The sequence below is a fragment of the Alligator mississippiensis genome, chromosome 3, assembly GCF_030867095.1.
Source record: "Alligator mississippiensis isolate rAllMis1 chromosome 3, rAllMis1, whole genome shotgun sequence".
NCBI classification, from domain to species: domain Eukaryota; kingdom Metazoa; phylum Chordata; order Crocodylia; family Alligatoridae; genus Alligator; species Alligator mississippiensis.
The window spans coordinates 299,526,824-299,552,984 of NC_081826.1; the positions used below are offsets into that span (position 1 = coordinate 299,526,824).

Genomic DNA, 26,161 nt, shown 5'->3' on the forward strand with positions numbered 1-26,161 from the left:
GAGGGCCCCCCCCGGCCCCCGCAGCCCGCGCGGGGCGAGCGCGCTCCCGCCCCAGCGCAGCGGGGAGCAGGGAGCAGGGAGCGGGGGGGCGCGGAGCCTCCCAGCCTTTGCCGTTTCCTTCCTGCTGCTGGAGCCGAGCCGGGGGTCCGCGTCATCCCAGGACTCCGGGAGCTGGCGCCCAGGGCTTCGGGGCCGCGTTTCCGCGCGGCTGGCGCGCCAGTGTGCTGGCGTAGCGAACCCCTGTGCGGGTCGGCAGGAGCAGCGGGGTGCCCCAGGGAAGGCTGGCTCGGGGAGACGGGCTGTGTCCGGTGCCCGAGAAGAGGGAGGAAGGTGCAAAGAGGTGCAGGTAACCCCGAAGTCGGAGGCCCCTAAATGCAGGGCGCTGCTGCGATCCAGCTGGTCCCCGAAGTTTTCCGGCTGCGCAGGGGAAGGCGGGGTTGATTCTTCGGTGACCAGGCCCCGCGTCCTGGTGCGTGCGGGGGGTGGGTGCTGAACTGGGGGTCTAGGGAAGGTCAAGCCCAGAGCTGCCTGCCCAGGGAGAAAAACCAAACTGGATTTAAAAAGCGTTGGGCCGGGAAGCGAAAGGCCAGAAGGGCGGGAGCTGCAGCCTCCAAACAGCCCGGATGCCGGTGGGATCCTTAACCCAGCTGGTGGGGGATAGTCACCCGTGTCCTGGCGATCCAGGACCGGAGCAGGGCTCCTGTGCTGACGGCTGGGATGTGACAGGCAAGCTTCGAATCTGCCCCGCTGCTAAATACCGCGAATGGTGGGTGCCACGAGAGCCCGTGGACGGCAGCTTGTTCTGCTCCCGTTTACCTAGCACCGCGGGCAGTTCTCCCCCAGCCCCCGCTGGGCCAAGTGGGGAAATGAAGCTCGGCCAGGTAAGGCCTGTGTGCCCTGTGTCAGGTAACCCCAGAGCAGCAGGCGTCTCGCACTGAACGGGGGCTTACGGCGCTCCAGAGCTGGCACCTCTGCCCAAAGAGCAAGGCGGGATGCCCTGGAGCGTGATTCATGCTCCCAGCATTGCAAGAGCTTCTCCGGGTCCGTTTGTCTGAGCTCTGTCCGGGGCCCTGATCCTGGGAAGACGCATGCATACGTGTGCATGCCCTCAGCACCCGCCCCGTGGCTGGGGACATCCTGCCGTGTCCAGCTCAGGGTGTGCTGGGCTCTAAGATGCCAAGACAGATATCACCCTCTTGGCTATGCTCTCTTGAAACACTGTGGTATCGAGGACCGGCCTCTCCCCAGGATCCTGCTGCCTCTCATAAAAGGTTCTGGGCCTGTAGCACTTAAATGGCCATTTTCGGTGCGGGCGGCCTTGTCGCTGAGCTCCGCTAGCTGCGTCCCTTGTCCCCGCCTGCCCCCGTGGCCCCAGGAGAGGGGCTGGCACGTGCATTGTAGAGAGGAGTTGCCAGAGAACAGCCTGTTTGCTGCTTTCCCACCCACGCGCCGAGGCAGTGGCTGCATTCGGCAGGCGTGACGGGCTCCTATAAATCACAGCGTTGCTTTTTCGAGGGGGAGTGGGCAGGCAGCTGGCAGCTGAAGGAGAAGGGCCCAGTGGTGGCAGCGCCGGCTTCAGACCCACGCTTGGCAGCTGCGGGTTCCCAGTCCACGATGATGAATGTGATGGCTGAGGAGTTCCCGCTCGTCTATCCCAGGCGAGCAGAATTAATCTCTAAAGGCCGCTAAGAGGTGGCTGCTTTCCCTGTCTGCACGCAGAGGAACCCATGCAAGGCCTGAGACCTTTGTGGCCAGCATGGCAGGTGCCCGTGGGCCCGGCTGCATCGCTGGCAGTCCTGTCAAACTGGATCCCATCTCGCTGGCTCACGTCCCCGGACCAGTAAAGAAGCAATGGCCCACGCAGCCCTCGGGTACGTTCGCGGGTGGTGCGTTGTGCTTTCCCTGCCGTTGGCACCCAGGCCCGGTAGACAGAAGCCAGCTCAGGTGGGCTGCCACATATACCACATTCGCACTCTGTTTTGCTGCGTAGGTGTCCCCGGAGATTAGCAGGCAGCCGTCAACACGGATTGCAAGCACCTTTGTTTCTCGCATTTATTTAAAGTTGTGCAAAATATATGGCAATGAGGTACCCAGCCTGGAGGGGAATAGCGCACCTGAAGTGTCCATGGGGCAGGAACAGGGCACTTAGCAGGGGCAACTGCCAGAAGCTGTGACTCCTTGTCTTTCTGTAGGGCCACCGTTGTCTTGCTGCCAGACACAGTGCGGGAGAGGTTGTGCTATCACGGTCTGATGCTGCCAAGATCCTCCTTTGCCTCTTTCAGCGCGAGTGAAAGGGCCCGAGCCAGAAATGTGGAGAAAGCCGAGGGGTGCGGATGGACTGAAGCACTTCAAATGCCTTTGAAGCACTTTGGAGTTAGTAGTGCAGATGCACGTGCTGTTTGACACGCTCTAAAAGCACCTGAGCAGGTGCAGTCGGGCACGTGGCACGTCCAGGACTGGGGCCACTTGGTGGCCGGGCTCCATTTCCCTGCAGCCCTGGTGGTGGCAGCTTCTTTCGGCTCCTGGAAAATGAAGCATGAAGCCCTGGCCCCAGCCCACCCTGCCTCGGGGGCTGAGGTCCCTGCAGCACCCGCTCCAGACCCGCCTGCCCCAGCCACGATGAGTGGCGGCGGTGGCTGGGCAGAGGCTGCTGCTGGGCATTGGAAAAAAGTGGGACCTGGCAGCAGCGGGACCTGGCTTACTCCTCTACTTGGACTCGGACCAATGGCCAGGTTTGGAAATAATGGGATATGGGTTAATAATGAAGCAAGTGTCTGCTATTGCAGGCCACTCCAAGCATGGGAGGCATGGAGGGAGGCAAAGCTAGTGGGACTTTGCAAGAGCGAGGAGGCCGTAAGCCTGGCCCGGGGCGGGCAGCACTTGACAGCCTGGAAAGGACTCGGATTCAAACTCGTCTTCTTGGTTCAACACTTCTGAAATCCTTGAATGGCAACCAGGGAGATGGAGGGGCGGTGGAAGAATGTCACCTTTGGGTCTAAAGGGAGGGATAGCTATTGAGGGGCTTCTTGAGAAGAGTCACAAAGCTGTCGGTACGTGCAGTTTTCAGCCCAAATTAAGAGTTCCCTGGAGCCGGAGGACAGACTCCTATTGACGTCGGTGTGCATTCGGCCGGGCCCTTAATGAGCCAGGTGTGCAGCCACCTGGCCTCCCTGGCCTGCTCCCCCAGCACAGCTCCTGTAGCCAGGCTTGCTTTACAGCTGCCCCAATACCTGCTGCCTCCTGTGCCCATCCTGTTCACGCCACGTACCTGCATGCCCCCCTGTGCTCACATTGCCTTTAGCAATGATTTGGGGGTGGCTATAACTTGTTCTGTTTAAAACAACCCAACCTATTCTCCCTTGAGCCTTGGGCTTAGCAGGGCTTTTGGTGCTACGGCTTGTTCTCAGATTCCCACTCCTCCTCCAGTCTGTCTCAGCTGCTCGGTTCCTAGATAGATGCCAGCTCGTACCGGGACAGCTTGGCAAACCCGAACGAGTCGGAGGTGCCGAATGTATTTGTTGCTTATCGCTTCTATTTCCAGCTGCGCTAATGTGCTGCATCTAATGGTGCCCCCTTTGCCTGCTCTCTTACCGGCAAATGGAGCCAGGCTGGCAGCCCCAGAGCCTGGAGCAGGTTTGCTACGGTCTAAGCAGGGCCGGGTCCGTGGTGATGAGCAGCTGTTAGAGGCGACCACTTTATAAAATCCAAGGCAGCCCAGTGTGGTCTGTCAACAGAGAGGCAAAGGCCTGGATCCATCTATCTTCTGTAGCCCCCACAGTCTGAACAGATTCTCATCTCTGTTGGGGGTTAAACCCCCGTCACGTGTACAAGCACCCTATTATGGGACTGGTTTACTCCACATTGCTGAGCCTAGGACGCTCCATTTTGCACAGGTAGAGCTGGGCCCAGACCAGTTCCAGCTTGCTGGGGAGGGAGAAGAGCCAGGTGTGCATCCCTGCTTGCTAATCCCCTTGCACCCAGCTCCCGGCAGCACCAGGCACGAGGTCTCCCCACCAGTGGAAGTGCCTGGCGGGTCACGGGTGCCCCTTGCACGTTCCTCCAGCATTTCCAGGGTCCCGTAAGGGAAGGCTAAGGGACATATGGGATGCTCCTGCAGCACCAGGGTTTGCAGGTCTACTGCCACTGCTACCTGCAGCTTCTGAGCGCCTCTGGGGCTTGGTGATAGCCACGGTGTCCTGGCAAGGTGTTTGTTAGCATAGATAACGATGGTGAAACGGGTGACCGTGACTAGTTAGCGACACATCCCATTCGCCTTCTGGAATGAGCTCGTTCACTTTCTGGAAAAAAGGCAGCTGCCAATTGGGTCTCAAAAGGGGGTTGTTAGAGCCCTCGGTCTCCCCTGGGACCCTAATCCCTTTTCTCGCACCAACTGCACTGAGTAGTAAAGTCATCAGCCATGCAAAGACATTAGAGGGGCTGCCCAGCCCAGTGGTGGGCGAGAGGGACGGTCTTTGGCGGAGCAAGACCTGTTCAGTAACTAGCCAGGCCTGGGGACAGTGCATCGACCATTCCCAAACCCCTTGGAGACTGGCTTGGGGGGCTCCTGAGGGGTGCCTCTGCCTCTGTGCAGCCCCCGCTGCTCCCCAAATGCTGCGGTGGGAGCTGGTGCCCTCCCCACACTCTGCGTCCCGGGGGCCGGCTTTGCCCTTTGGCTGTCTCACAGCGAGATGCAGGTCTTGCAAAGCTGCCTGTGCTGCCCCCCTCGCTGGGGTGGGCAGAGGGGCACGCACAGACGGCCCGAGGAAAGCGCCGGCTGCTATAGCCAGTTTTAATGGAAGCCGGTCTCTGCCCTTCACCAACACGACGGAGCGGGACAGGCTTCGGACGCAAATTCGGGATGAATGACGTAGCTGCCCCGCTGGGCTCCTGTCTTCTTGAAGTGGCTCGTGTCCCACCTGGGAGAGGAGACACAGCAGAGGTGTATAAGCCTGCGGGCGCTCCCTTGTCAACCCCCGCGACGTGCAGCCCGGACTTGCTCTTTGCTGAGCGACGGCAGGAAGGTGCTTCCACCTGCTCGCTGCCAAATACCGACTGCTGGGTTTGGTGAAGGGTGGCCGGGCCAGGGGGCCGCCTTGAGAGGCAAGAGAGGAGGAGAGGGATGTCCTTGCCCTGGGCCCTGAACATCTTTTCCTAGCGGGGCCTTGCCTGTGCTTAGCTCAGAGCAGGCACCAGAATGCACCAGGGTGGGCTGGCATTTTCCACACACGCCTGCAATGCCTCTCCGGTGCTAATATCGCCAGCCCCAGGGCTACGGGGCAGCATTCATAAATCCCCAGCTCCTGGAGTCATGGGATTAGGTCAGAATCTGCTTCCAGGGTTTTTAAAAAGCAGATCTCTCACCTTCCTGGCTCTGGAGAAAAAAGACTCAGAAACCAGAATGCAAATGGGGACAGCCCCAGGTTCGTCATCTAGCGTGGGAGCTGTGTGTGTGTGTTGTGTTTTTGCTTCAGCCTCATCATGAGCTCATGATCTCACTGGTTTCTAGGTCCCTAGGCCTGGACCTGAGCCCGGAAGAGCAAAGTCCTTGGCTGCGGCTAATCTCGTCAAACAGGCCTCGCAAGGCCCGTCCCAGGGTAGAGCTGCCAACTGGGTGGAAGGACCCTAAAAGTAAATTTGCAGAGATTTAAGAGGTACGGCTGGGGAAGGACGAGGCAGATTAGCAACCCGCAGGGACCAGCACGGCATGCAGATGTGTCTCGAAGGGGCTCTGCTGCCTGTGCTTTCCGTCTTATGCTCTTCCCCCAATGTGTCTGCTACTTGCCACGGTGGGACGCAGGCCTATTTGCTATGCGGAGGCGGTGGACCTAGGAACTACGAGCCCCCCTCAGTACCTGGAGGGCAGCCACTAAAGGGATGATGCTGAATCCCATGGGACAAATGATGAGCGAAGAGGAAGGGGAGTGCAGGTCGCGGGTTAGCAGCCAGCAAACACATCAGAGGGGCCTGCCCAGTAAAAAGGGGCTTCATCTCCCTGGGAGCCTTGCCGGGCTACCATCAGACGTGTCATTGGACCTTACTGAAATCCCGACGTGACGGCAGTGGCCCGTCATAGGGAAAAGTGCAGGGCTGTTCCCCACGGGGAAATACGTTACCTCGCGGCACCCCTGTGCCCCCCACTCCCAGCAGCCCTGGGGGTAAGGCTCTTACTTAAGGTTCATATACGGGGATGATGGCGGCGGGTTGTGCAAAGGTGCATGGCACGTCGTTTCCCGGCGGCTGTCGCAGTATGGGATACTCCTGAAACACAGAGGCGGGCCCGCGTTAGCCGTGGCCCATGCCGGCCAGGCTCCCTCGTCTCCTCCGTGTCGCTGTAAGCTGGGGGGTTAGCGATGTTCCCCACCAGCAAGGGACGACGGAGCAGCGTGGGCACTAGAGAGCTGCATGGTGCTGGGAGTGCAATGGGGGGGAAGACAAGGCCCCAGCCCCCCGCTGCAGGGGAGATGGCTCTCTGGGGCTCTCGGGCTTGGGGGAAGGCTGCTGGCACTCCCTCCGTCGCACGGGGAAAGGAGGCAGCCAGTGTGTCCTTGGCACCTGTCCCAGGGTAGCTAGGAGGTCACTTTCCCAGCCCTGCACCCAGTGACCTGCCCAAGGGCTGAGCTTCGGGCAAACCTGGCTGCACCCGAGCTCTCTCTCTGGACAAAAGCAATGCCCAAAGCGGCTTTCCGACTCGGTGCGGAGGGGCTCACAGTCCCGCTTTGGTGCATGGCCACTGTCTGCCCCCATCTAGCGCGTTGCTTGTCCCCAGGCCCCTGGATCAGCCACGTGTTGGTAACTGCCCCTCCTCGCCCTGCCCTCCAACCTCTGTGGCTCAGCCTGGCGTGGGGCTTTTGGGGTCCCCTCTTTTGGCATCCTCTGTCCCACTGTGAACGTGGGCTGTGTCTGGGGGTAGGGCAGGGGCAGAAGGGAGGTTTCCCAGACTGTCACCCTGGCCAGGATTGCTCCCGTCTCCTGGGTGCAAGTTCAGCGTTGCCTTCGGTCGTGATTCGTGCAGCCAGTGGCTGCGATGAATTGTGTCAGCTCTCTGCCCCCCTCACATGGCAGAGGCAACGGGGGGACCCCAGGGCATGAGGGGGTGGGGGTGGGAGTGGTCTGGCTTCTCCTGCCAGCACCCCCACTTCTCCCAGCCTCTCCTGGCCCTTTCCCAGCTATGGGGGATACTGTTTGGGTCCCAGGCAGTGGGGTGGAGGGTGGGAGCAGGGGGCCGCTCCCGTTTCCCACCCACCACCGAGGCATCGAGGAGCGTGGCAGGTGCAGGCCCAAAGGGCACGTTCCCCAGCGCCCCGGGTGCTGCCAGAGGGGATCCCTGGGGGCTTCTTGGCTCGGGCACCGGAGACGCGGCTGACCCGGTGGCCTGGCTAAGCGGCTTGGACAACTGAGCCTGGCGCAGCATTTGCCCTTTGCCCCCTGGCACGTCGGATGGGAGCGAGGGCCCTGTCCCCACAAGCCCTGCTGCACCCCTACTCCATCCAGGTCTGCAATCGCTACTCCAGCCCCCATTGCAGGAACCGATGAGCCGGACTCTGACTTTGCTGAAGCCGGTGCTTCCCCCGGATGTCTTGGCTTCCAGAGACCCCAGAGAGAAAGCCCTTGACCCTGAACGGGGCTGCCACCCCGCTCCCAGCAGAGTCCTTTCTCCGTGCATCCCTGCTCCCTTCCCAGGCCTGAGAGGGGAAGCTGCGGGTCCCCCGCGCAGCCTCCGAACCTTACAATCTTCTCCACGAGCTGGTTGAGCCGCCTCTCGTTGGGGGCTCCGTCCACGTAGTAATCCATCCCTCGCAGGCAGTAGTGGCGGCCCGTGCACGGGCTGTAGTAGCCTTGGAAGGGGCGCCTCCCGGGCACCGTGTGCTGGTGCTGGAGGGAGGGCAGCTGCTTCCGCGACAAGCTGTTCAGCATGTTGATGATGACTTCCCGTTCTGCAACGAGACGGGTTTCGTGGCAGCCTGCAGCCCCGACACGAGGGCCCGTGGCATCCTTGGCCCGCCCGCCCTCTGCTACCAAGTCCACGGCGACTGGGGCAAACCATGCCCACCCGTTAGTCCCAATGAGGTGTACATGCTCTAGTCGTATCACAGTGTAGGGCACCGGGGACCCTCCAGTGAAGCTAGGGTTTAGGCCAAGCCAGTGCAATTACCATAATTGTTGAGCTGGTCGGGCTTCGGAGGGTATCTTTCCCGGAGAACGGTCTCCATTTCAGTTTCCTGGGAGGAAAGATTTCAGAGCCTTTGCTTACATCCGGCTAACGGGCAAAGCCCTCGAGTCCGTTACGGAGCGGGAACAGCAGGGGCAGGGCCCTTTGCTCGGGGAGGTGAGGGGCCGTCTTGCCTCCTCGACCTCTCCGTGGCAACTCCCAGTCCCAGGGCTAATTGGTGGTGATGGTGACATGGGAAAACACGGTCTTCCTTTTGAAGGGTATCGTTGCATTTCATCTCTTAGACCTAGCTCCTCAAAAGCACCAAGGCCTCTAGCTCCATCAGTGGGCATGACCTTTTTCCTCCATCTGGGATACAGGGATAATTGTACTTGCTGCCCTACTGCCTTGAGATGCCTTGGTGGAAGTGAGAAGCAGTATTAGATTAAATTGAGGCGTGGGTAATGAGATGCCAAAGCTGTTGTTTGGGGAGGGGGCTTAGCTGGGCGATTCGCATTGGGACTGTTAGAAGAGCCCCATGGACTGACACCCCATAGCCTTGCAAGGAGACCCCCCCCCCATGGCGGGCTAGGAGCTTGGCTGGTTTCGTAGAGCGGACGAGGGGGTAACCTTGGGCAGCCGGGGCAGGTAGGTGGTGTATCTGTTCCAGCTGGCACTGTTGTAGGGTCCTGTCCGCCACGTCGCGTACCGGTCGCCTTTCACAAAAATGGGGTTGTACGTTTCTGAAAGACAAGCGGGCAGACAGACGCACGTTTTCTGTTGGGGAAGGAGAAGAGTAGCAGTTGCAGCTCCACGGTGCTCTGAGGTCCTGGGATCCAGCCTCTGGTACGACCCACGTGAGACCTGGTAACCCCTGTATCAAGCCCCGTAGCTTATGCCAGCCCGAAATGTGCCCCCGGCCTTGAAGTCATCAAGAGATGGGACCCCCCACTCTGCTCTTGGACTCCAATGGCCAGTCGCCCTCCGCGGCCAACCTGTGACCCATTACTGGAGTGGGTCTGGCTGCGGGTTCTTGCTCTGCCTTTTTCCACCAGGCAAAGGACCATTTCTGTTCCCAATCATTTCTGCTCATGAAGATGCAGTATAACCCGGGTCATTCCTAAGTGAGAGGTTTGCAACCCACTGGGTGCATGGCAGGTGGCTGAATTAGGGTGAAGTTGCATGTTGCCCTTGGACCACACTAAGGGCACTTAAAATGTGAGCGACTGCATATTAAAGCTCATTAACTCGTGTTAAAAGCCCTCTGAGAGTCCCAAAGTGACGCCACATCAGGCGAGGGTTAACTCTGGGCCGTGCTACCCCCGCTCATATTAGGCTCACTTCAGCCTGCTCCCTGGAGATAAAACCAGCAATGTGCAGTCCTCCAGCATCCCAGGATTCATTGCTCCCAGCCAGGCCCCTGCTCACCAGCCTTCTAGTGGCAAATCAGAGCTGTGCAGCAAGAAATGGCATTAACCCTTAACGTGCCACAGATTTAGCATGGGCTATGTGCAACGTGGAGCTCAGAGACAAGCTCCTCAGCTGTTTGCCCTGGATTTTACTTCCCAGGAGCTCATCGGTGGTCCCTTGCAGCTCGCTGGAGAAACACCCTCTGATGCCGCCAACATGTGAAGCACGTCCGTGGCCCTGCCCAGCTGTTTGCTGCCACTTGGTATACCCTGGTAGCCAGGAGCCCGACCCTGTGAAGCAGCCAGATTCGCCTGTGCTCTGCAATCAAATCTCTTCCTGATCTTGCCTAGAGCTAAAGAGGCAGAGCTGTTGCAGCCTCTTGCTGTTTTCTCCGGCCCTGCAATCATATCGGTGGCTTTCGGCTGCATCCTTCCTAGGCCCATTGAAAACAGGGCACGGACCTGGATGCAGTATTGGCCCTTCAGTGCTGCATGCTGGGGGGATACCGCCTCTTTCCCCCTCCTTGCCCTGCCACGGCTCTACCACCGCAGCCTGGGTAAAACCTGGATAACCGAGCCTGGCTGGATGCTTGAAGACAGCCAGACACATGGCCCTGGTGTCTAGGCTGAAACTCATGACATCCCATGAACTGAGCAGGGCCATGCCTCGTCATTATAGGTCGGGGAATGCGGGCCTCGGTGCAGGGACCGACGTCGTTTCCACTGCAGCTAGAAGCGAATCGGCTCCACATTGCAATGCTAGAGGCTCTGGGGTGCTACAGGTACCCTCTTGGGATGCGACCTACAGCGAGGCCTGGCTCCCTCCTCATTTTTAAAGGTCCTTTGGGAGCTTTCCTGAGAGAAAGGCGATCCTCCTTCTTACCCGAAGTAGAAGGAGATGCTTTGGTATCCCTGGTATGGCTACGGCATCTCTTCATGCACGCATCCCCTTGGCATAGGAGGAGGGAAGCGGGAGGCACAGGCCCTGACCCACAGCTCATGGGGACCTTGTTGCCTGCGAGACCCTCCAGCATTGCTCGCAGCTGGGGGAACCGAAGGGCTACGAGGGGGCTGGCGGGAGAGCAGAGCCCGACGTCTGCAGCCCGTTATTTGCTCAGCGGCTAAAGAAGCGCGGGGAGCATGGAGCCAGAGCAGGACTTTCAAACCTCGCAGCCGGGGCTTCGATCCCAAGGGTTGGACCCACATTTGGGCACCTGCGTCCCACTGAACGCGCAGCGGTTCGGACCCCCTTTTGCACCTGGGCCCAAAGTCTGTATGCAGCCTCCTGGCTTTGCCGGGAGCTGCGGGGGTGTCGTTTGGACCCTCACGCGGGGCACCTGTTTTGGAGACTTAGCTGAGCTGTAACAGCAACCATCCCATCCCCTTCCAGCACCTGAGCCCCGACACAGCCGCGGCGTGCCCATGGGAAGGGCACCAAGGAGAAGCAGTGAGCGGGGGGCACGAGGAAGCCAGTTCGTGGGTGCCACCAATTAAAGAAAGAAACCAAACTTGATTTTTATGAGCTTGGGCCGGGCCCCGGAACAACTCTGAGCTCTTCTTCCCCACTTGGAGGAGGAAGATGAACCTTGCAAAGAAGGGGAGAAGCTCAGTGACGGGAGGGAGGAAGAGGGACCCTCTGTATCCCCATGGCCGAGAGAGGAGGGATCTTGTCTCGGCGCCTGCAGCTCCCAGGTCAATAAATGTAGAGCCTGGCCTGCCCACCTTCAGGCAACCTCATCCCTTCTCATGCCTGGATAGACCCACGTCTGCCCTGCTCGCTGCTGGTGACACCCATAAAGTGCTCGCAGGTGGTGCCAGGTCTCTGCTCGTGGCAGGTGCACACACACAGCTCCATCTTCCTTCCCATCTGGGGGGCAGAGCAAAGGGCCAGGCAGGTGGGGCAGCGTCTGCGTGGGGAGCAGGGCTGGCTTTGCTCGGAGGCTAACAAGGAGAGGTCCCCTGGTCTCTGTCCTCCCCTCCCGGCAGCTGCAACAGGAGGTGGGAGAGTCAGGGGATGGAGCCCGTTTGCAGCAGCGGTGGGACCTGGCCCTACTCCCCTGCATGCACTTTATCCTGGTTGCTGAGCAGGTCCGAGCCTGCCTGGTGCTTGGATGGGAGACCCCAGTGGAGTCCCAGGCACCGCGGGTACAAGGCATCGTGGCCAAACGCTACGCTGGAGAAACCCAAATGGGTGGCAGGGACTCGGTGCGGTCCCGCTGGGAGGCTTCAACCGTCTCTGCCCCTGGGCCTGGGAGCTGGGATGTAAGGGAGGAGTTGGGAGCTGGCAGCGGGGCACGGGCAAGGGAGCGCTCCAGCGGTACCTTCGGGCCTGGTTATCCAGTACTTGTCCGGCCGATAAGCGGTGGGGTCTATGGAGCTCTTGTAGGAATACTCCTGCACTGCCTGCTTGATCATCCTCTCCAGGTGAGCTTGGTTCACCGGATTTTCCACTCTGGGCATCGTTAATCCCTGCAGACAACAGGCACCGGAGACAGATGAGTTAGGGACGCTTGCACCTGGGTACACGGCTCCTTTGGCCAGGCTCCCCCAGAGGCATCTTTCAGCACTTCCCCGCCCGGTGCATGTAGGTCCTGCCCTGTCCCGCACCTCTTCCCTGGAGCTGCATCACCCAACCCACCAAAAAGACGCACCCAGGTGCACGCCGCCCTGCACCCATCCTCAGGGAGCTGTGCTATAAGCTGTGTGGGACAGGGCAATGTGCTGGCTCCTGCTGGAGACTTGCTTTGGTCTGTAATGGAGCAGGATTCAGCCCCTCTATCCTCTGTGTTTGCTAAATAGCCGCGTGCCCAGTCTCTCCCCCTTCGCCAGAGCAACCGCATTTGCTCTGAACGTCTCTGGGCAACGTCTCAATCCCTGCTTGACGGGCTCCGAGTCCAGCAGCCGGGCGGCAGTCGAGGGGTACCCAGCAGCCCTGCATCCCCCTGCTCTGCATGCTCCCCTGCTCCGAGGCGTGCGGCCGGACCCCACCTGCAGCTGCCCAGCTCACTTGGCAGGGGATGCAGCCCGGAGGCAGCTCAGAAATGCAGCAGCAGGCCCTCCCTGGCAGCTGGGTAAACCAGTCTGGGACTGGGAGGGCTTTGCTGGGAGCGGGTAACCCAGGGTGACATGCAAGCTTCCCTCTTCCTCGTCCCCAGCTCCAGCAGGGAGCAGAGCACAATGCAGAGCAAACAGCCTGGCACAAAGCAGGCTGGCAGGATGCACGCAGGCGGGGGGAGAGGAGCAGCTGGCAAAGCAAACATGAAGCCTGGAGCCCTTTCTGCAGCCTCTCCGTCCATGGCAGGTGGGCCAGGGAGATCAAACGCTCCTCAACCCAGGAGAGACCTGCAGGAAGAAAACACGGCTTGGTAACCTCAGCGGGGAGAGCAGCTCTGGGGACGCCCGTCATGCCCTCGCCTGGACTCCTTTTTAACACGGAGATGGAAATCGCTGTCATTTCCCTGCGAGACCCCTGAGGACGTGGCTCACTGCACAGCCAGAGCGCAGGGGATGGCATATGCGGCCTGGCTGGAGGAGGAGAACAAGCATGGCAGGGAACGAGAATTAATTAAGCATCCTGCTTAATGAATTCATGGTTGCAGAGCGGGTGGGGAAGCTGGAAGGATTATTAGCGTTGTCATTAGATCTGGGAGCCGTCGTGCCGTCAGGCCTAGTCTGGGTCAGGGGCTCTGAGGTCCGTCCGCGGGCTCCCAAGGAAGACGGAGGCGGATGGAGCTGCGTCCTCTGCCAGCCGGGCCGGGTGCTCCCCCGGGCCTGTCCGAAGTGCGTCGGGCAGTCAGGAGGTTGCACTGCCGGGCTCTCAAATGGGAAGATGCATTTTCAAAGCATCCTTCCACGGTGGAAGGGGATCAGTCGGCCTACGCCACGGCTCCCCGCTCCCTGCTTCTGTAGCCGCCGGCACGTGGGTCAGCGGCACCCTGCAAATCTGGCTCTGATACCACGGCTTTGCTTGCACTGAGCTACTGGACTCACGATGCCCGTTCCCCTTTCCCCCACTGCTCTCGCTGGTCCTCTCCTCGAGACCTGTTGCAGTTTGCTTGTTGGCCCGTCCACGTCCCTTCGAAGGGGAGCGGTGACAACGAAGCCTCCCCTCGGGCAAGCAACAAGACCTGCAACCCCAGGTCCTGAGCGACCGCCGTGCCCGCGAGCATCCAGAGCAGCTGTGCGAGCTAAATCCACCCACGACGGCCAATAGTGCCATGACCACCCCCTGAGCTGCCAAATCTCTCCCAGAGCCAGGGACCGAAGACAGGCCTGGCAAGGATGGAGCCAGGGAGGCCTCGAATGCAAGGACGAGCTCCCGGTTCATCGCGGGGCTCGCGGGCAGTGCGCAGCGTTCACGAGGATGTTTTTATTGGCACGTGGGGAGGTCGCAGGCTCAACTTGGCCTTGTTTTTTGCAAGCCTCTTTACTCAGATTTGCCCTCGGACCGAGCAGAGCTCCCTCCTCTCGGGGCTACAGAGCACGGCAGTGCTCGTTTCCCTCCGTCTCTCCACCAGAAGCTCCTCCACTTTAACCCCCAGCCCCCAAATCCTTACACGTTGCCAAGTGCAGGGATGGAGACCGGGCTCTCTGCCCTCGCTGGAGCGTGCCGGGTCGCTCTGGCTCGGTGAACATTTAATTATTCCCTGCAGACCAGAATGGCCTCGTTGCATTGCCCGACATCCTGCTCTCGGGTCCTCACGCAGGGGGCACCTGGTTCAAAGCCGTGCTCTGAATCGGGCAGGGGGGATTATCCCCGTGTTGTGTTTGTTAAGCACGACAGCAGCCCCAACTCCTCCTCTTCCTCCCTGGCTAGGTGACTTGCTTGCATGCCCCGAAGTCCCTGAATCCCAGTCTCTCCCAGCAGGACCTCCAGCCTTGGCCCCCCAGGCAGCGTAGACCCCTTCCCAGCAGTCCTCTACGTGCCAGCCTCCCTTCCCAGCACCCATCCTCCCTCCGCGTGGTCCAGCAAAGCTCCGGTGGGCACGGACCCGAGAGCTGCACCCTTCGACGTGCGAGTTTACCTCTGTGATAAACTCATTTTTCTTCCACGTGTTCGACAGAGGCTCCTTATAGTTGTGCATCATGGACTGTGGAGGCCGGTAGGATTCGGTGTAGGTGCTGATGGGCGTCTTAGTTTTGTGAGCAAAGAGGAACATCTTGTGCTCGGGTCGTGGACGGGGACTGAGCCTGCCGTCCAAGCTCGGGCACGGCCGCACCAGGGGCTGCGTGACCGGAGCGAAGCTCTGAGTCGCGTCGCGGGGGAGAAGAGGAAAAAGCTGCCCGCACTTCTGGAGCGAGCGCCGTCTGTGTCTCGAGTATGCCAGCTTCCCCTTGCTCGCATCACCTGTGATGTCACAGTCGGCCCTAATGTCGGGAAAATATAACGGTGGGCGGGCACCTTGGGCATCCGAGGTGTGATAGCAACAGCTCTCAGCAATGCTCCCGGGGTAACATCTTCCACGTTTGCTGCATTACAACATTGGGTATCGGTGCCCAGTAACCTCCGTAACTACCAGCTCAGCGGATGAACTGGGATTCGGGCGATGGACGGCTCCATGTAGCGTTCCCAGTGGTCGGTTTTCCCAAAGGCCCTGTCCACGCGGGCACCGCTGCCCTCGAGGGATGCAGGACTGTTGGCCCTGAGCCGAGGACCCGGGGCCCGAGTGCGAGGGGACCGTCGCTGTGACACGAGGCTGGGGGTGCTGGGGGCAGCAGCAGGGCTGCAGGCCTGGGCACAAGCATGTGAATGTGGGTTCAGGAGTGAAGGTGGCCTGACCAGAGCCCAGGGAGCCCCAGCTGAAGGAAAACACTGGCCCAGAGGAAGCCCTGGGTAGGAGGGGTGTCCACATTTGACTGTGATGTGTGTCCTGTGCCCCATATTGCTAGGCACAGAGGAAGAGTCTCCTTCAGCTCACGTGGTGGAGGGCACGCGGCTTGGAGCCGGTGGCTCTGCGCTCTGCCCTCCCTGTTGCTGTGAATTTCCCAGGAGCCGTGTTATGCAGCCGTGGTCCCTTGACCCTACCAAAGTCGGATGTATCCAGGTCCACGTGCTGGATCCAGGGACGTACATGTAATCCAGGTGCAGAAGAGTCCGCGAGGCCAGTTTATGCGAGGCGGTCTGTCTCAGTCTGCCGGGCACCGCCTCGGCACGGTGCCCAAGGACATGCCCTGCAGCTTCATAGCTGTCTGGAGCAGACCTAGGATTGCACCGCGCAACGTGCAGATCTCCGTGTTGAGCTCATCGGGCGTTCAAGTAGCCGGGTAGGATTTTCATGGTGTTAACTTGAAGGTAGGCCGCTGCGTCAGAGGCACAAGGAGCTTTTTGGAAGAGCAGTCGGTCTCAGGACAGCTAATCCCGATAAAGTGTGCACCCGCTTGCCTAAGAAGGACAGGTTGCTGCATTGGTTGCTGCGAGCCGTTGTGTGAGGTGGGAGATAAGAGCTCGGTTCCTCCGGCATCCTCTGCTGAGGCCCCCAGCTTCAGACGTAGCGCGGCTCCAACGGTTCATAAAAATCAAAAAGTGCGGCTGGAAAGGACCCGCAGAAGCCACATCTAGCCCGACCCCTGCCTGAGGCAGGGCCAGGGATCGGTCCAAACCCTCCTGCACAAAAGCATCCTCCAAACTCGTCACAAAACTCCCCTTAGCCCTGACAGAAGACGACGTCACACCTGAACCTGCCACAGGGAAAGCGTGGGGACCGCGGCAGCCGACGTCTGCAAAGCCGGCTAGGATCTCCCTGCCGGGCTGGCACCCGCCAGCGACTGCTACGATTTCTAAGCTGCAGCACGGCTCCGCGGACAGACTCCTTATTTCTGCTCGGATCAGGAAAGTAGATCTAGGGCTCTCCCGGGTTGCTCACTGCTGGCTAGCGGTGCCCATCCCTGGAAATTTGGTGCACTTTGTTTCTACGCCACTGAAGGCCTGGTTTTGCATGAGAAGGGGGGCTGCCGAAAGAAACCCTCGGACCCCCACATCCACTCGAGGGGGTCAGCAAATGGTTGCTGTAGGAGAAAGGCGCCAGGCTTTCCTTTAGCAGCACCTCCAATAAACCAAAGGCTTCCTGCCCCTAATGCCCAGCCTCCCACCGCCGTAGCCCGCGTGCAATCGGCCTGGGCCAAAGGTGCAACGAAGCGTCTGCCGCAGAGACGCGGGGCTGGAAGAGACCTCCAGAGGCCACATCGAGTTGTGAACGCCCTGCCATGGGCAGGATCAGCCCCGTCCAAACCAGCCCAAACACAAGTCTTCGTCGAGACGCTCAGCCAAACGACCGTTCCTGTCTCATCGGTGCACGCGGAGCGGCGTTCCCCGGCTTGTCGTGCGTCCAGGCGCACGGCACACATGACTGACAATCGGGGCCGTGATTCAGCCTGTCTCAGGCGGGCGATTTCCAACGCTCACGTGGCAAGTGGCCGAGGCAGGGACTGGACAGGAGCCTCCGGTCAAGCACAGAAAGCAGGAGCCTTTCCCTGCGTTGAACGCTGGAGAGCCAGGCCCAGCGTGTGGGAGAGCTGTGCGGGGACGGGGCAGGATGGGGCACGCGGGGAGACCCTCCAGGAGCTGGAGGACTGTCCTGACGGCGTGGAGGAAGACCTCAGGCTCCGACCCCGCGAAGCTGCCTGCTGCTTCTGCCGTCCTCTGGCCAGGAGAGGGAGCCAGGTCCACGAGGCTGAGACCGGCAGCGATGGAGCGGGGCTGGCTGGAGCCGAGGCAGGTGCTGCACCATGAAGTCCCTGCCCCAAGGGGGTGGCCCCAGGGCCCAGCGAAGCACCCCGGGACCCTGCCCCGAGGACACCGCTGCTCCAGCCACTGCGGCGTGGACAAAGTTGCCACCTGGGCCTGGCAAGGATTGCTCCTGGTCGATGCCCACGAGACCCGCGCAGCAGGAAGGGAACAACCCCAGGCGCAGTGCCAGTGTGCACCCAGCCCACCTGAGCGCTAGTCAAGTCGCTTCCCTGCTACGTGCCTCAGTTTCCCCATCTGTAAAATGGTGATGATAACACCAGAGACCTCAGCAGCGTGGTGTGAGCACTACTGATACACAGTGCTGTAGAGAAACCAGGGGTGAGGACCGCTTCCCTCTCCACGTCGTAGCCACCGGCGCTCAATGGCAGGAGGGCACCTGACTGCCTAACTGCAGCTTTTGGGCACGTAAAGCAATGCTGCTCCCCTGGGACGGGCTCTGCTGCCCAAGGCAGCAGGTGGAAAGGTCTGGCCTCACTTTGCTCAGCTCAAGGCCGGCACCCAGGTGCCACGCTGGAGTCCCGCGCGGGCAGCTCGCGGCCCGTGGGGACAGCGCCGAGCCCAGCGGTTCTCCACCCTTTGTGACTCGAGGTGCCCCCTTGCCAGGCTCCAGACCCCCGCAGAAAATGCCAGCTCGCAGCTTGCACTAGAAATACTAGAGCCGTTCTCGCGCAACGGACAGCGGGCATCCTTGCAAGGGTCTCGAGGCACCTCGGGGTGCTGGGACCCCCTGCTGGGGGGTCACCAGAGGCCGGTGCCCGTGTGAGCACGTGCTTTACCTCTGTCACAAACTTGTTCTCTTTCACCAGCGTCATGGGAGGCTCCTGGAAGGTTTTCCTCATGCTGTTGGGTGGCCTGTAGGAGTCTGTGTAGGTGCTGATGGGGGTCTTGGTTTTACGGGCAAAGAGGAACATCCTGACGCTGCTCTTGCCGGGGAATCCTCCTCCTCACGGGGCTCGGGGATGCCCGGCGGGGTCGGCGTCAGCGGCTAAGGGGCCTCGTGCTGCAGTCAAGGGCGTTGGACTTCCCACCTGCTGCAACCCGCTGTGCCCGGTGGCGAAGGCAGAGGAGCTCTTCATGCTGGTACGGCAAGCGCCCGTGTGGTCCCTGAGCCTCTCCCGGGCACCTGCCCTGCTCGCATCACCTGTGATGTCACAGTGGCTTAAATCACCTCTGGCGTCTGTCCCTCAGCCCATGGGCCAGGCCCTGAGCTGCTCGTCGCGGGACCTGCCGGGAAATCCTCGTCGTGGATCAGTTTAACGCCCGACGCTCGAGGAGTGGGGCCGGACGGGACCTCCCGAGGTCCTGCCTAGTCTAGGACGGACTACGTGGATCTCTATGGAGCGAAGAAGGGGATCTTAACACTGATCATGGCTGAGCCCCACACTCCTAAGCACCCCGGCAGTGCCCGGCTTGCAAGGGCAGCCTTACCCAAGCCTGAGAGACTCTGTCCCGAAGACATGAAGGTTTGGGACACCTGCAGCCAGGCACTCCAGCGTGAGCTGAGGGCAGAGCCCCTACTTGCATTTGCTTCCCATTAATATAAAGCTGTATCTGCCCCTGGGGTGAGCCGCTGTATCTCAACGTACCCAGCGTGCGGTACGCTCACTCGATCTAGCCAGCCCCCAGCTCAGTCTTTCTTGCCTCTCAAGTCCTCTCGCCTGCTGTTGCAGGTCTCCCCGTGCTACCCTGCTTCTGAAACCTTCTCACCTCTGATGTTTTCTTGCCACATCCTTTGGTCCTTCTCCCCATCTTCCTAGGCCTACTTCATCCCATAAGGTGGACTCTTCTCTGTGGACTAGGAGTAACTAGGGGAAACTGAGGCTGGAGATGAGGAGGGACTTTCTGACTCTGAGCGCGGTCAAGCATTGGCTTTTAGCACAGCATAATACGGACATTGTGGGATGGCCACGCGTGGAAGTTTTAGAGAGCGGGTTGGGCAGACACGGGGCTGGCTCAGTCAGGGCTGATCCTGCCGGGAGCAGGGGCTGGACTAGATGGGACCTTGTCAAGTCCCTTCCAGCCTTTCTTTCCTACGATCGTATGATCCTAAGGCCTATTTGAAGGTCTGCGGCATGAACTGCTGCTTTCTCTGGGATGGTTTGTTGCAGGAGCCCTGCTCTGCCGCGTCTCCTCCGTCCCCCTGCCCGCAGCAGGAGCAGCGCTGGCTTATTCATGTTGCTGGCTCTGCGTGCACCACGGCACAAGGGACGATGGATCCCGGCCCAGGAGCTGGTGGCTTACAAGCCCGATCCTCCAGCTGGCTTTGTACAGCGGAGCCCACCCCCGTGTGAGCAGTTTTCAGGTGTGAGGACGATGTGGAGGCCGGGGCCCTGGAGCTGGAGAAGCAGCAGCCTGGATTTCAGAGTGAACGGCTGTGGCCGAGTCTGATCTGTGTGATGTCCCCCCCAGATTTGAGGGTGGTGGCTTTGCACCTGCCTCTGACAGTCACCTGGAGAGAGGGACCCTTGTCCACCTCTGCATAACGCAGGTGTGGAGCGGGGGCACTTTTTGGGTCTCCAAGCACCCGCCTCATAGCCAACAACCTGCAGGCGGGGCGGGGGGGGGGGATAGGCACCTCCCCAACCATCCTTACCTCTGACGACGGGGCACAGACTTCTCAGCAGTGTCCCTTTCTTCTCGAACCCGTCCCTTCAGCTCTCGCGGGTCTCGTGGCATCGCTGGGTCGTTAGCAGCTTCCTGCTTTGAACGTACTGCCGAACCCCAAGGTAGGATCAGAGACCAGGGCTCTCTGGAGGTCACATTTAGGCTGACTCCCTGCTCAAGGTGGGATCAGCCTTGTTCGAACCATGCCAGCCAAGCGTTTGTCTAACCTAGCGCTTCTCCACCTTCTTAGACTCGTGGCACCCCTTGATAGAGTCGAGGCGCCTCTGGATACGCTCACGGCGCCTATCGAGCCTGACGCTTGAGAAGCTAATAAACAGGAGCATAAATTGCAATGGGTTGGAAGTAAATGGGAAACAAGAGGGCCTACCTCTTGAAAGACCCAAGGTGCCTCTTGATGGACTCAAGGCACCTATTGATAGACTTGAGGCACCTCTTGATAGATCAAGGCATCTATTGATGGACTCAAGGGGCCTCTTGATGGACTCGAGGCGCCTCAATAGACTTGAGGTGCTTCTTGCCGGACCTGCAGGCACTTCTCGATCGACTTGAGGCACCTCTCGACAAACTCGAGGCGCACAAGTATTGATAGACTCCAGGCATCCTTCAGAAAATGCCAGCTCTTAGTTTTCACTCATTTTTTGACTACAGAAAACTAATAGAGCACTTCTTTCGTGGAAAACTGCTCAGCCAGCCCGCAACAGGTCAGAAAGGTTTTTGACACCCTGGACTCCTATATGAACGCTCTGGGTGCATCTTGTGAAACGTTTTTTGCCCACCTGACAGTGCTAAGACTGCGTGGCCCCCCTGCGGCACCCCTGCAAGGAGCTCGAGGCACCCTGGGGTGCGGTGGTGCCCTGCTTGAGAATCACTCATCTTAACCTGCTCTTAAAAACTTTCCTTAGCCATTTCCCTTCCCAATTCCCTTGCAGACCCTCTCGTTTCCCATTTACTTCCAGCCTGTTGCGATTTATGGTCCTCTTTTCTGGCGTCTCCAGTATCAGGCTTCCAAACGGTGCAAGAAAAAGGAATACAAAGCAGTGTAATATATGTTACCTGATGCAACAGAGATGCATGGAGCCGGACGACGATCAGGGATTTAACAGGAGCTGTAACCAGTCTAAGGCCTTGTGCTGCCTGGGTTTGACCCTACTTAACACAGCTCAGTTAGATCTCATGTACTTTAAATCTTTGAATTGTGCTGTATGCTGGTCCCCCGGCACAGTACAGCTCTGGGCACAGGAGGGCCTGTGGCTGGCTCAACAGCTGCGATGCAGGATGCATGCTTCCCGTGCAGTGCGGGGCTTGACACGTGTGTGCAAGTTCTCTGCAGGCCACCTGCTATGTTGGTCTGCAGGTGTGTGGGCTCCACGTGTCTACCTAGTAGCTTGCGTGCTTTGCACACGCGTGTCCAGGGAGGGGTGTGGACACCATCCAGCAAAACCCAGGAGAGATGTGAATGGAGGGACCACCATCACCCAGGTTCCCCCGGCCAGAGCCTCCTTCCTGGTCTGAGAGATGTCAGGTTTGGCCGCAGCCAGGCGGTCCCGGGGCTCGCTGGGGCCACGGATGGGGAGTGCGTGAGAGAAGAGGTGTGGGGAGAGGTGCAGCCAGGACTGGAGGGGCTGCAGCTTGGGGCACTCGGGGCAGGTGTGTGCCAGGGTTTCCCTCTGCCGACAGAAAGGCCAAGCCTTAGGGGGTCTGTGAAGTGTGCAAGTTGCACACCTGCAGAAGTGCCTCCATGCAGGAGCTGTCAGCCTAGGGTCCCCCATGGCTTGTGGGATGAGGGTGGACTATAGACTGGCCCACCAGAGACCTCGTCCTTGGGGTCCGGGCCCCACGCAGGAAAGGAAAGTGCTCAATAGTGACGGATGCTCCTTTCCTCCAAGACTGTGTCCGGTCCCTTTTTGACCTGGCTCAACTCTCCGCTTCCACCACATCGGGTGGCCACGAGGTCCTGGCCCCATTCAGCTCCCCGGTAGAGAGATGCCCGTGCAGCCCACGCACGCCCCCCTCAGTCAGCTCCCCCGGAGCAGTGCAGCCCCCCGACCCATGCACGTGCCAGCCCCAGGCTGGGAGCAGCAGGGTGAGGAGCCGGGCCTGGATGCCTGGGGGGGCAGGGGGTGACGGGAGCAGACCAGAGGGCACTGAGGGGCTGCCAAGCCTGGCGGAGCTGGGGAGACAGGCCGACCCCGTTTGCAGCCGGATTGCGCGAGCCATGCCCGCGTCCTCGCCCACCCCTCACTTTGTTCCTGAGCTATGGACCCCTCCTGCTCTCTCTGCACCGGCTGCAGACGGGCTTCGGCGGGGTCCGTGCACGTTCGGGGCAGGCAGCGTGCCTTCCTCTGCAGCGGGGGCACGGCCCTGCCTGGCCTCTCTCGAGTGTCTATGAACCCCCTCCGCAGCAGCAGGACATTGGCGGCTGCAGCCTTCTGCTTTCCCTGTGGTCTCTACCCGGGATCTCTCAAGTGCATTTTAACCCCCCTTGCAGCAACAAGACGCTGCCAGCCCTCGCCCCCCGCGGCTTTCCCTGGGGCAGGTTCGGGGGCTCTCAGTGTTTCTGGGCAAGGGGCCTGGTAGCTGTGCCGCAGGGTGCGCAGCGATGGTGAGCGGCCGGACGGGGCGTTGGGCGGTTGCTGAGCCCCGGGCTGGCAAGCCACGGTCTGCTAAGCCATCCAGCAAGTGGAAAGTGGCCGGTCTGTCTGCGCTCACATCTGCACTGGGTGCTTGGAGACCTTGCCCTGGGCAGTAGCCTTGTGGGATGATAGTCCTTGACCTGCTGGGCAGGGGATATAACCCATGTCTTTCCACATCAGCTCAGGCGGCGTCAAGCACTCCTCCACCTCCCGGCTGCAGGCAACAGGCCCTGCAGGACAGACACTACCTCGCCCCCACTCCCGATGGATCATCATCGCCTCGAATGAGTCCAGTGGAGTAGCAACAAGTCCCCAAGGCGTCTTCACCTGCCCCATAATGGAGCTGCATCCCTTGACTGCTTGCCCCCATCCAGGCTACTTCCCTCCCTCCTGGCGAGGGTGGACAAAGCGGCTAGGGCAGGATGCACGGTTTGGTTCACCCAGAAGACGCGGCCTCGGTGCCGTATTTTAGCTCTGCTCAGCAGCGTGAAGCTGAGATGAGCCAGGAGGGAAAGATTTGGGTTGGGTCGATGCTGCTTTCATGGGCTTGGAAGCGAGGGCTGCTCCGCCAGCAATCCCGCGGGGCTCTTTCACCATTCAGCTCGAGTTTTTCCTCCCGCGTGGGTCTCCGGGACAGGGGGGAGCATTTTCATTCTGCCCCCGATCTCCGTTACACCCGTTACAAGACTTCGCACTCACCTCGCTCGTTAACAGCAGGTTTGCGTCGAGCTCTCTCGTCACTGAGATGAGGATTTCACCCTCCGCTCGGAGTCCAAAGTGGCGTTCCCACCTCTTGCACCAATTAAGGGAAAAGACCGAGCGGTGGATGCATCTACACAGTCTCCATCATCAGCCTGCGGGTCTGGTAGGCTACCCCCTGCGTGTCCCTCCCCACCAGCCCCGACGTTATCCCCGATGACAGCCCGGGCCTGCTTGCGGCCTGGCTCCAGCATGCGGTCTGCATGCCAGGGCAGGGTGGGACGCTGCTGAGCGCCTGCGGTGACTTCAAGGGGTCCCTGAGGACTGAAACTCGGGTCTCAGCATCGCACCGTGAACGGCGGCTTCTGAAAGCACCGAGTGCCTTTCTGCCGGGCTTAGCAGGGCCGGGCCGGGCCGTGGGGGAACAAGTCCATCAGCATTGCTCAGATGCTGTGTCTCTGAGGGAGCCGGTGGAGAGTGCAGCCGACGGGGACCGGAGCCGGAGCAGATGCCTCGCGCTGTCATCACACCTCTCCGGGTTGGGAAGTTGCTATGGACACCAGGCGGTTGCTAGGTTTCTTTTGTACCATTCGGCTCCGTGACAGATCCGCTCTCGTGTCACCCGACGGCTGCCAGGGGCGGGGGGCTGCGGACAGCCGCTGCAGCCTGCCTACCCCTCGGCCAGGGCTGGGCGCTGCCTGCCCCACTCCAGGGGTGCATGGCAGGACACGGACCAATCGCCCTCCCATCCCCACCCTTGCAAAGCCAGGCTGCCCCAGCGCCCTGCGGGGCCTGGCCGTCCTCTCGAGGGTGCCGCGTTCGCTCTGGGGGTGCGCAAACAGGACGCCGAAGAGAAACCCGGAGATCTCGCACCGGCATCCGTGGCTGGGCCAGGAGAACGGCCCCGTTATCTTTCTGGAGGCAAAACAAAGAGGTGGCATTTTTGGAGGAAGGCCTCGAGTCCGTGCAGGGGCGCCTGGAGTCTCAAAAGGCCGAGAACCGCAGGGTTGGGGGGAGACAGGCCGGGCTGCCCCTGGACTGGCACCAGAGCCTGCCTGGGTCGGCACGGAGCAGGCTGGGGTGGGGGGCGTGCTCCTACGTGCCTGCTTTACCTGGGGCAGTGGAGGGTGTTCAGGGTGTCTTTGGGTAGTTGGGCCGAGCCAGCGTGAGTCTCGATGAGTCCCGGTCCCGGGCACCGGTTGTTCTGCAGCTGCCTCTGCAGGAGGGATCAGCCCCATCATCATCATCAGTGTTGTGCATGGCTTAAACCCCCCAAGCACATAACCATGCCGGTGCACGTGCTGCGGAGACGCCGCCTGCCTCCGGCTTAGAGGCCCAGCCTCAGAAATGAGCACTGATAAATGTCTGCTCGCAGCCCCCACCATCATCCCAACCTACTGTGGAGCTTTCCAGCTGCAAAGCAGGCACCGGTGCTACAAGGCAGGCTGTCCCGGGTGGCCGTATCTTCCCAACGGTGATGTATATGGAGGAAAAATGGGAACCAGGCCCCCTCTCCCCCCCGCTGTGCTGCATGGAGGAGGAACAGTGCTCTGCAGCCCGCTGTGCTATGCTTTCTCCGTCCCAGGCTGAGAGCAACAAGCCTGCATCCTGGCTGCACAGCGAGGGGCCGAACACTTAGCTGAACTTGGGTTTGTGCCTGGCTGGAAGAGGGCCGGGGAGCTCTGCAGCGACGTCACATCCATAGAGAGGCCCCAGGATTGAGGTGTGGTGGTCTTCCTCCGAGAGGCACTGCTCCTCCTCTGCCATGCATTGTTTGGGAGGAACAGGGAGATCGCTGGGGACCTGACCTGGAGGTAGCGTCTAAGCCGAGCCCTCTGGCACCAGATGGGGCAGGGGCTGAGCGAACACCTGCCCGTGCCGCGCTCTTCACACCCAGCAAATGGATTCGGCTCTTCCTGGCCACCGCCCGTCTTGGCCGCATGTTTCCCATCTGCGCGTTCGACACTGCTCTAGTTGTATTTGTCGCTGCAAGCTGTCTCCTTTCAGCTGCCTTGTCCGAACACGTCCCTTCCTCTTCCTCCTCTGCATCTGCCCTCTGAGCTGTTAACGACCTTCCCAAGGGGCCCGCTGCTAGTCTGGAAGGTGTGATCGTCTCCCTCCTCACCCCGGCGAGCCAGTCTGTCTTGGCACGGTCTGCTCAAGGGAAGGCCAGTGCAAATCCTTGGCCCTGAACAGCCTGGGGACTTGATCCTTTCTGCAGATCCTCTGTCTGGCCGTGCACAGACCACGGTACACCTCAAACATAATAGATCTACAGGGCTGTGACAAAGGTCCAAAAACGGTTCGGTTCGGCGATGCCGGCAGAATACGGGGCGGGAACAAGAGGGGCAGCGTGGTCTTACCTCACTGGTTTGCTTCAGAGCTGAGGCCCGTGGCACCGATGGGCTCCGAGCGGGGCAGCGTGCCCTGGAGGATCCTTCCACAGATTCATAGACCTCGAAAGATCGAGTCCAACCCCCCTGCTCTGGCAGGAATACGGCTGAGATCGAATGATCCCAGCCAGGCGTCTGTCCCGTCTCCTCTTGAAGACTCCCAAGGTCGGGGACTGCACCACCTCCTCGGGAAGTCTACTCCAGATTCGGGTCACCCTTCCTTGCATCTAACCTGAAACCATCCTCTAACGGTTTACGGCCACTGCTCCTTGTCCTCCTCCTCCACTTATCACTGTTGGCTGCTAAAGCAAACCCTTTGTACCAAGCAGGAGGAAGCCTAGAGGAACACAATAGCTAATGAACCACTGAAGGCTCTTGTTTCATCCTACCAGGGCTTCAGACTAATCCATATTGAGTGACTTGTGCGTGCTATGCAAACTGATGGCGTTTTAATGGGCATTTGGGCTAAATTTCATCCTAGGACTATTTCATGCTCAAGAAGGTAC

The 26,161-nt window shown here is 60.3% G+C and overlaps 1 protein-coding gene and 1 long non-coding RNA gene across 2 annotated transcripts; one reads left to right on the top strand and one right to left on the bottom strand.

Annotated features, from left to right (window-relative positions):
- Nucleotides 1-9: 9 nt before the first annotated feature.
- LOC109281285 (uncharacterized) lies at nucleotides 10-3,096 on the top strand. Its single transcript, XR_002087892.2, has 2 exons — nucleotides 10-346; nucleotides 2,193-3,096. It is a non-coding gene; the product is annotated as an uncharacterized LOC109281285 (long non-coding RNA).
- A 1,743-nt stretch (nucleotides 3,097-4,839) lies between these two features.
- SPMIP6 (sperm microtubule inner protein 6) lies at nucleotides 4,840-18,397 on the bottom strand. Its single transcript, XM_019480029.2, has 7 exons — nucleotides 18,082-18,397; nucleotides 11,880-12,027; nucleotides 8,780-8,892; nucleotides 8,153-8,219; nucleotides 7,729-7,934; nucleotides 6,169-6,258; nucleotides 4,840-4,916 (listed from the first exon to the last, which is right to left on the bottom strand). The coding sequence occupies exons 1-6, from the start codon at nucleotides 18,214-18,216 to the stop codon at nucleotides 6,169-6,171; spliced, it is 759 nt and encodes a 252-aa protein (XP_019335574.2). The 5' UTR covers nucleotides 18,217-18,397; the 3' UTR covers nucleotides 4,840-4,916.
- Nucleotides 18,398-26,161: the final 7,764 nt, after the last annotated feature.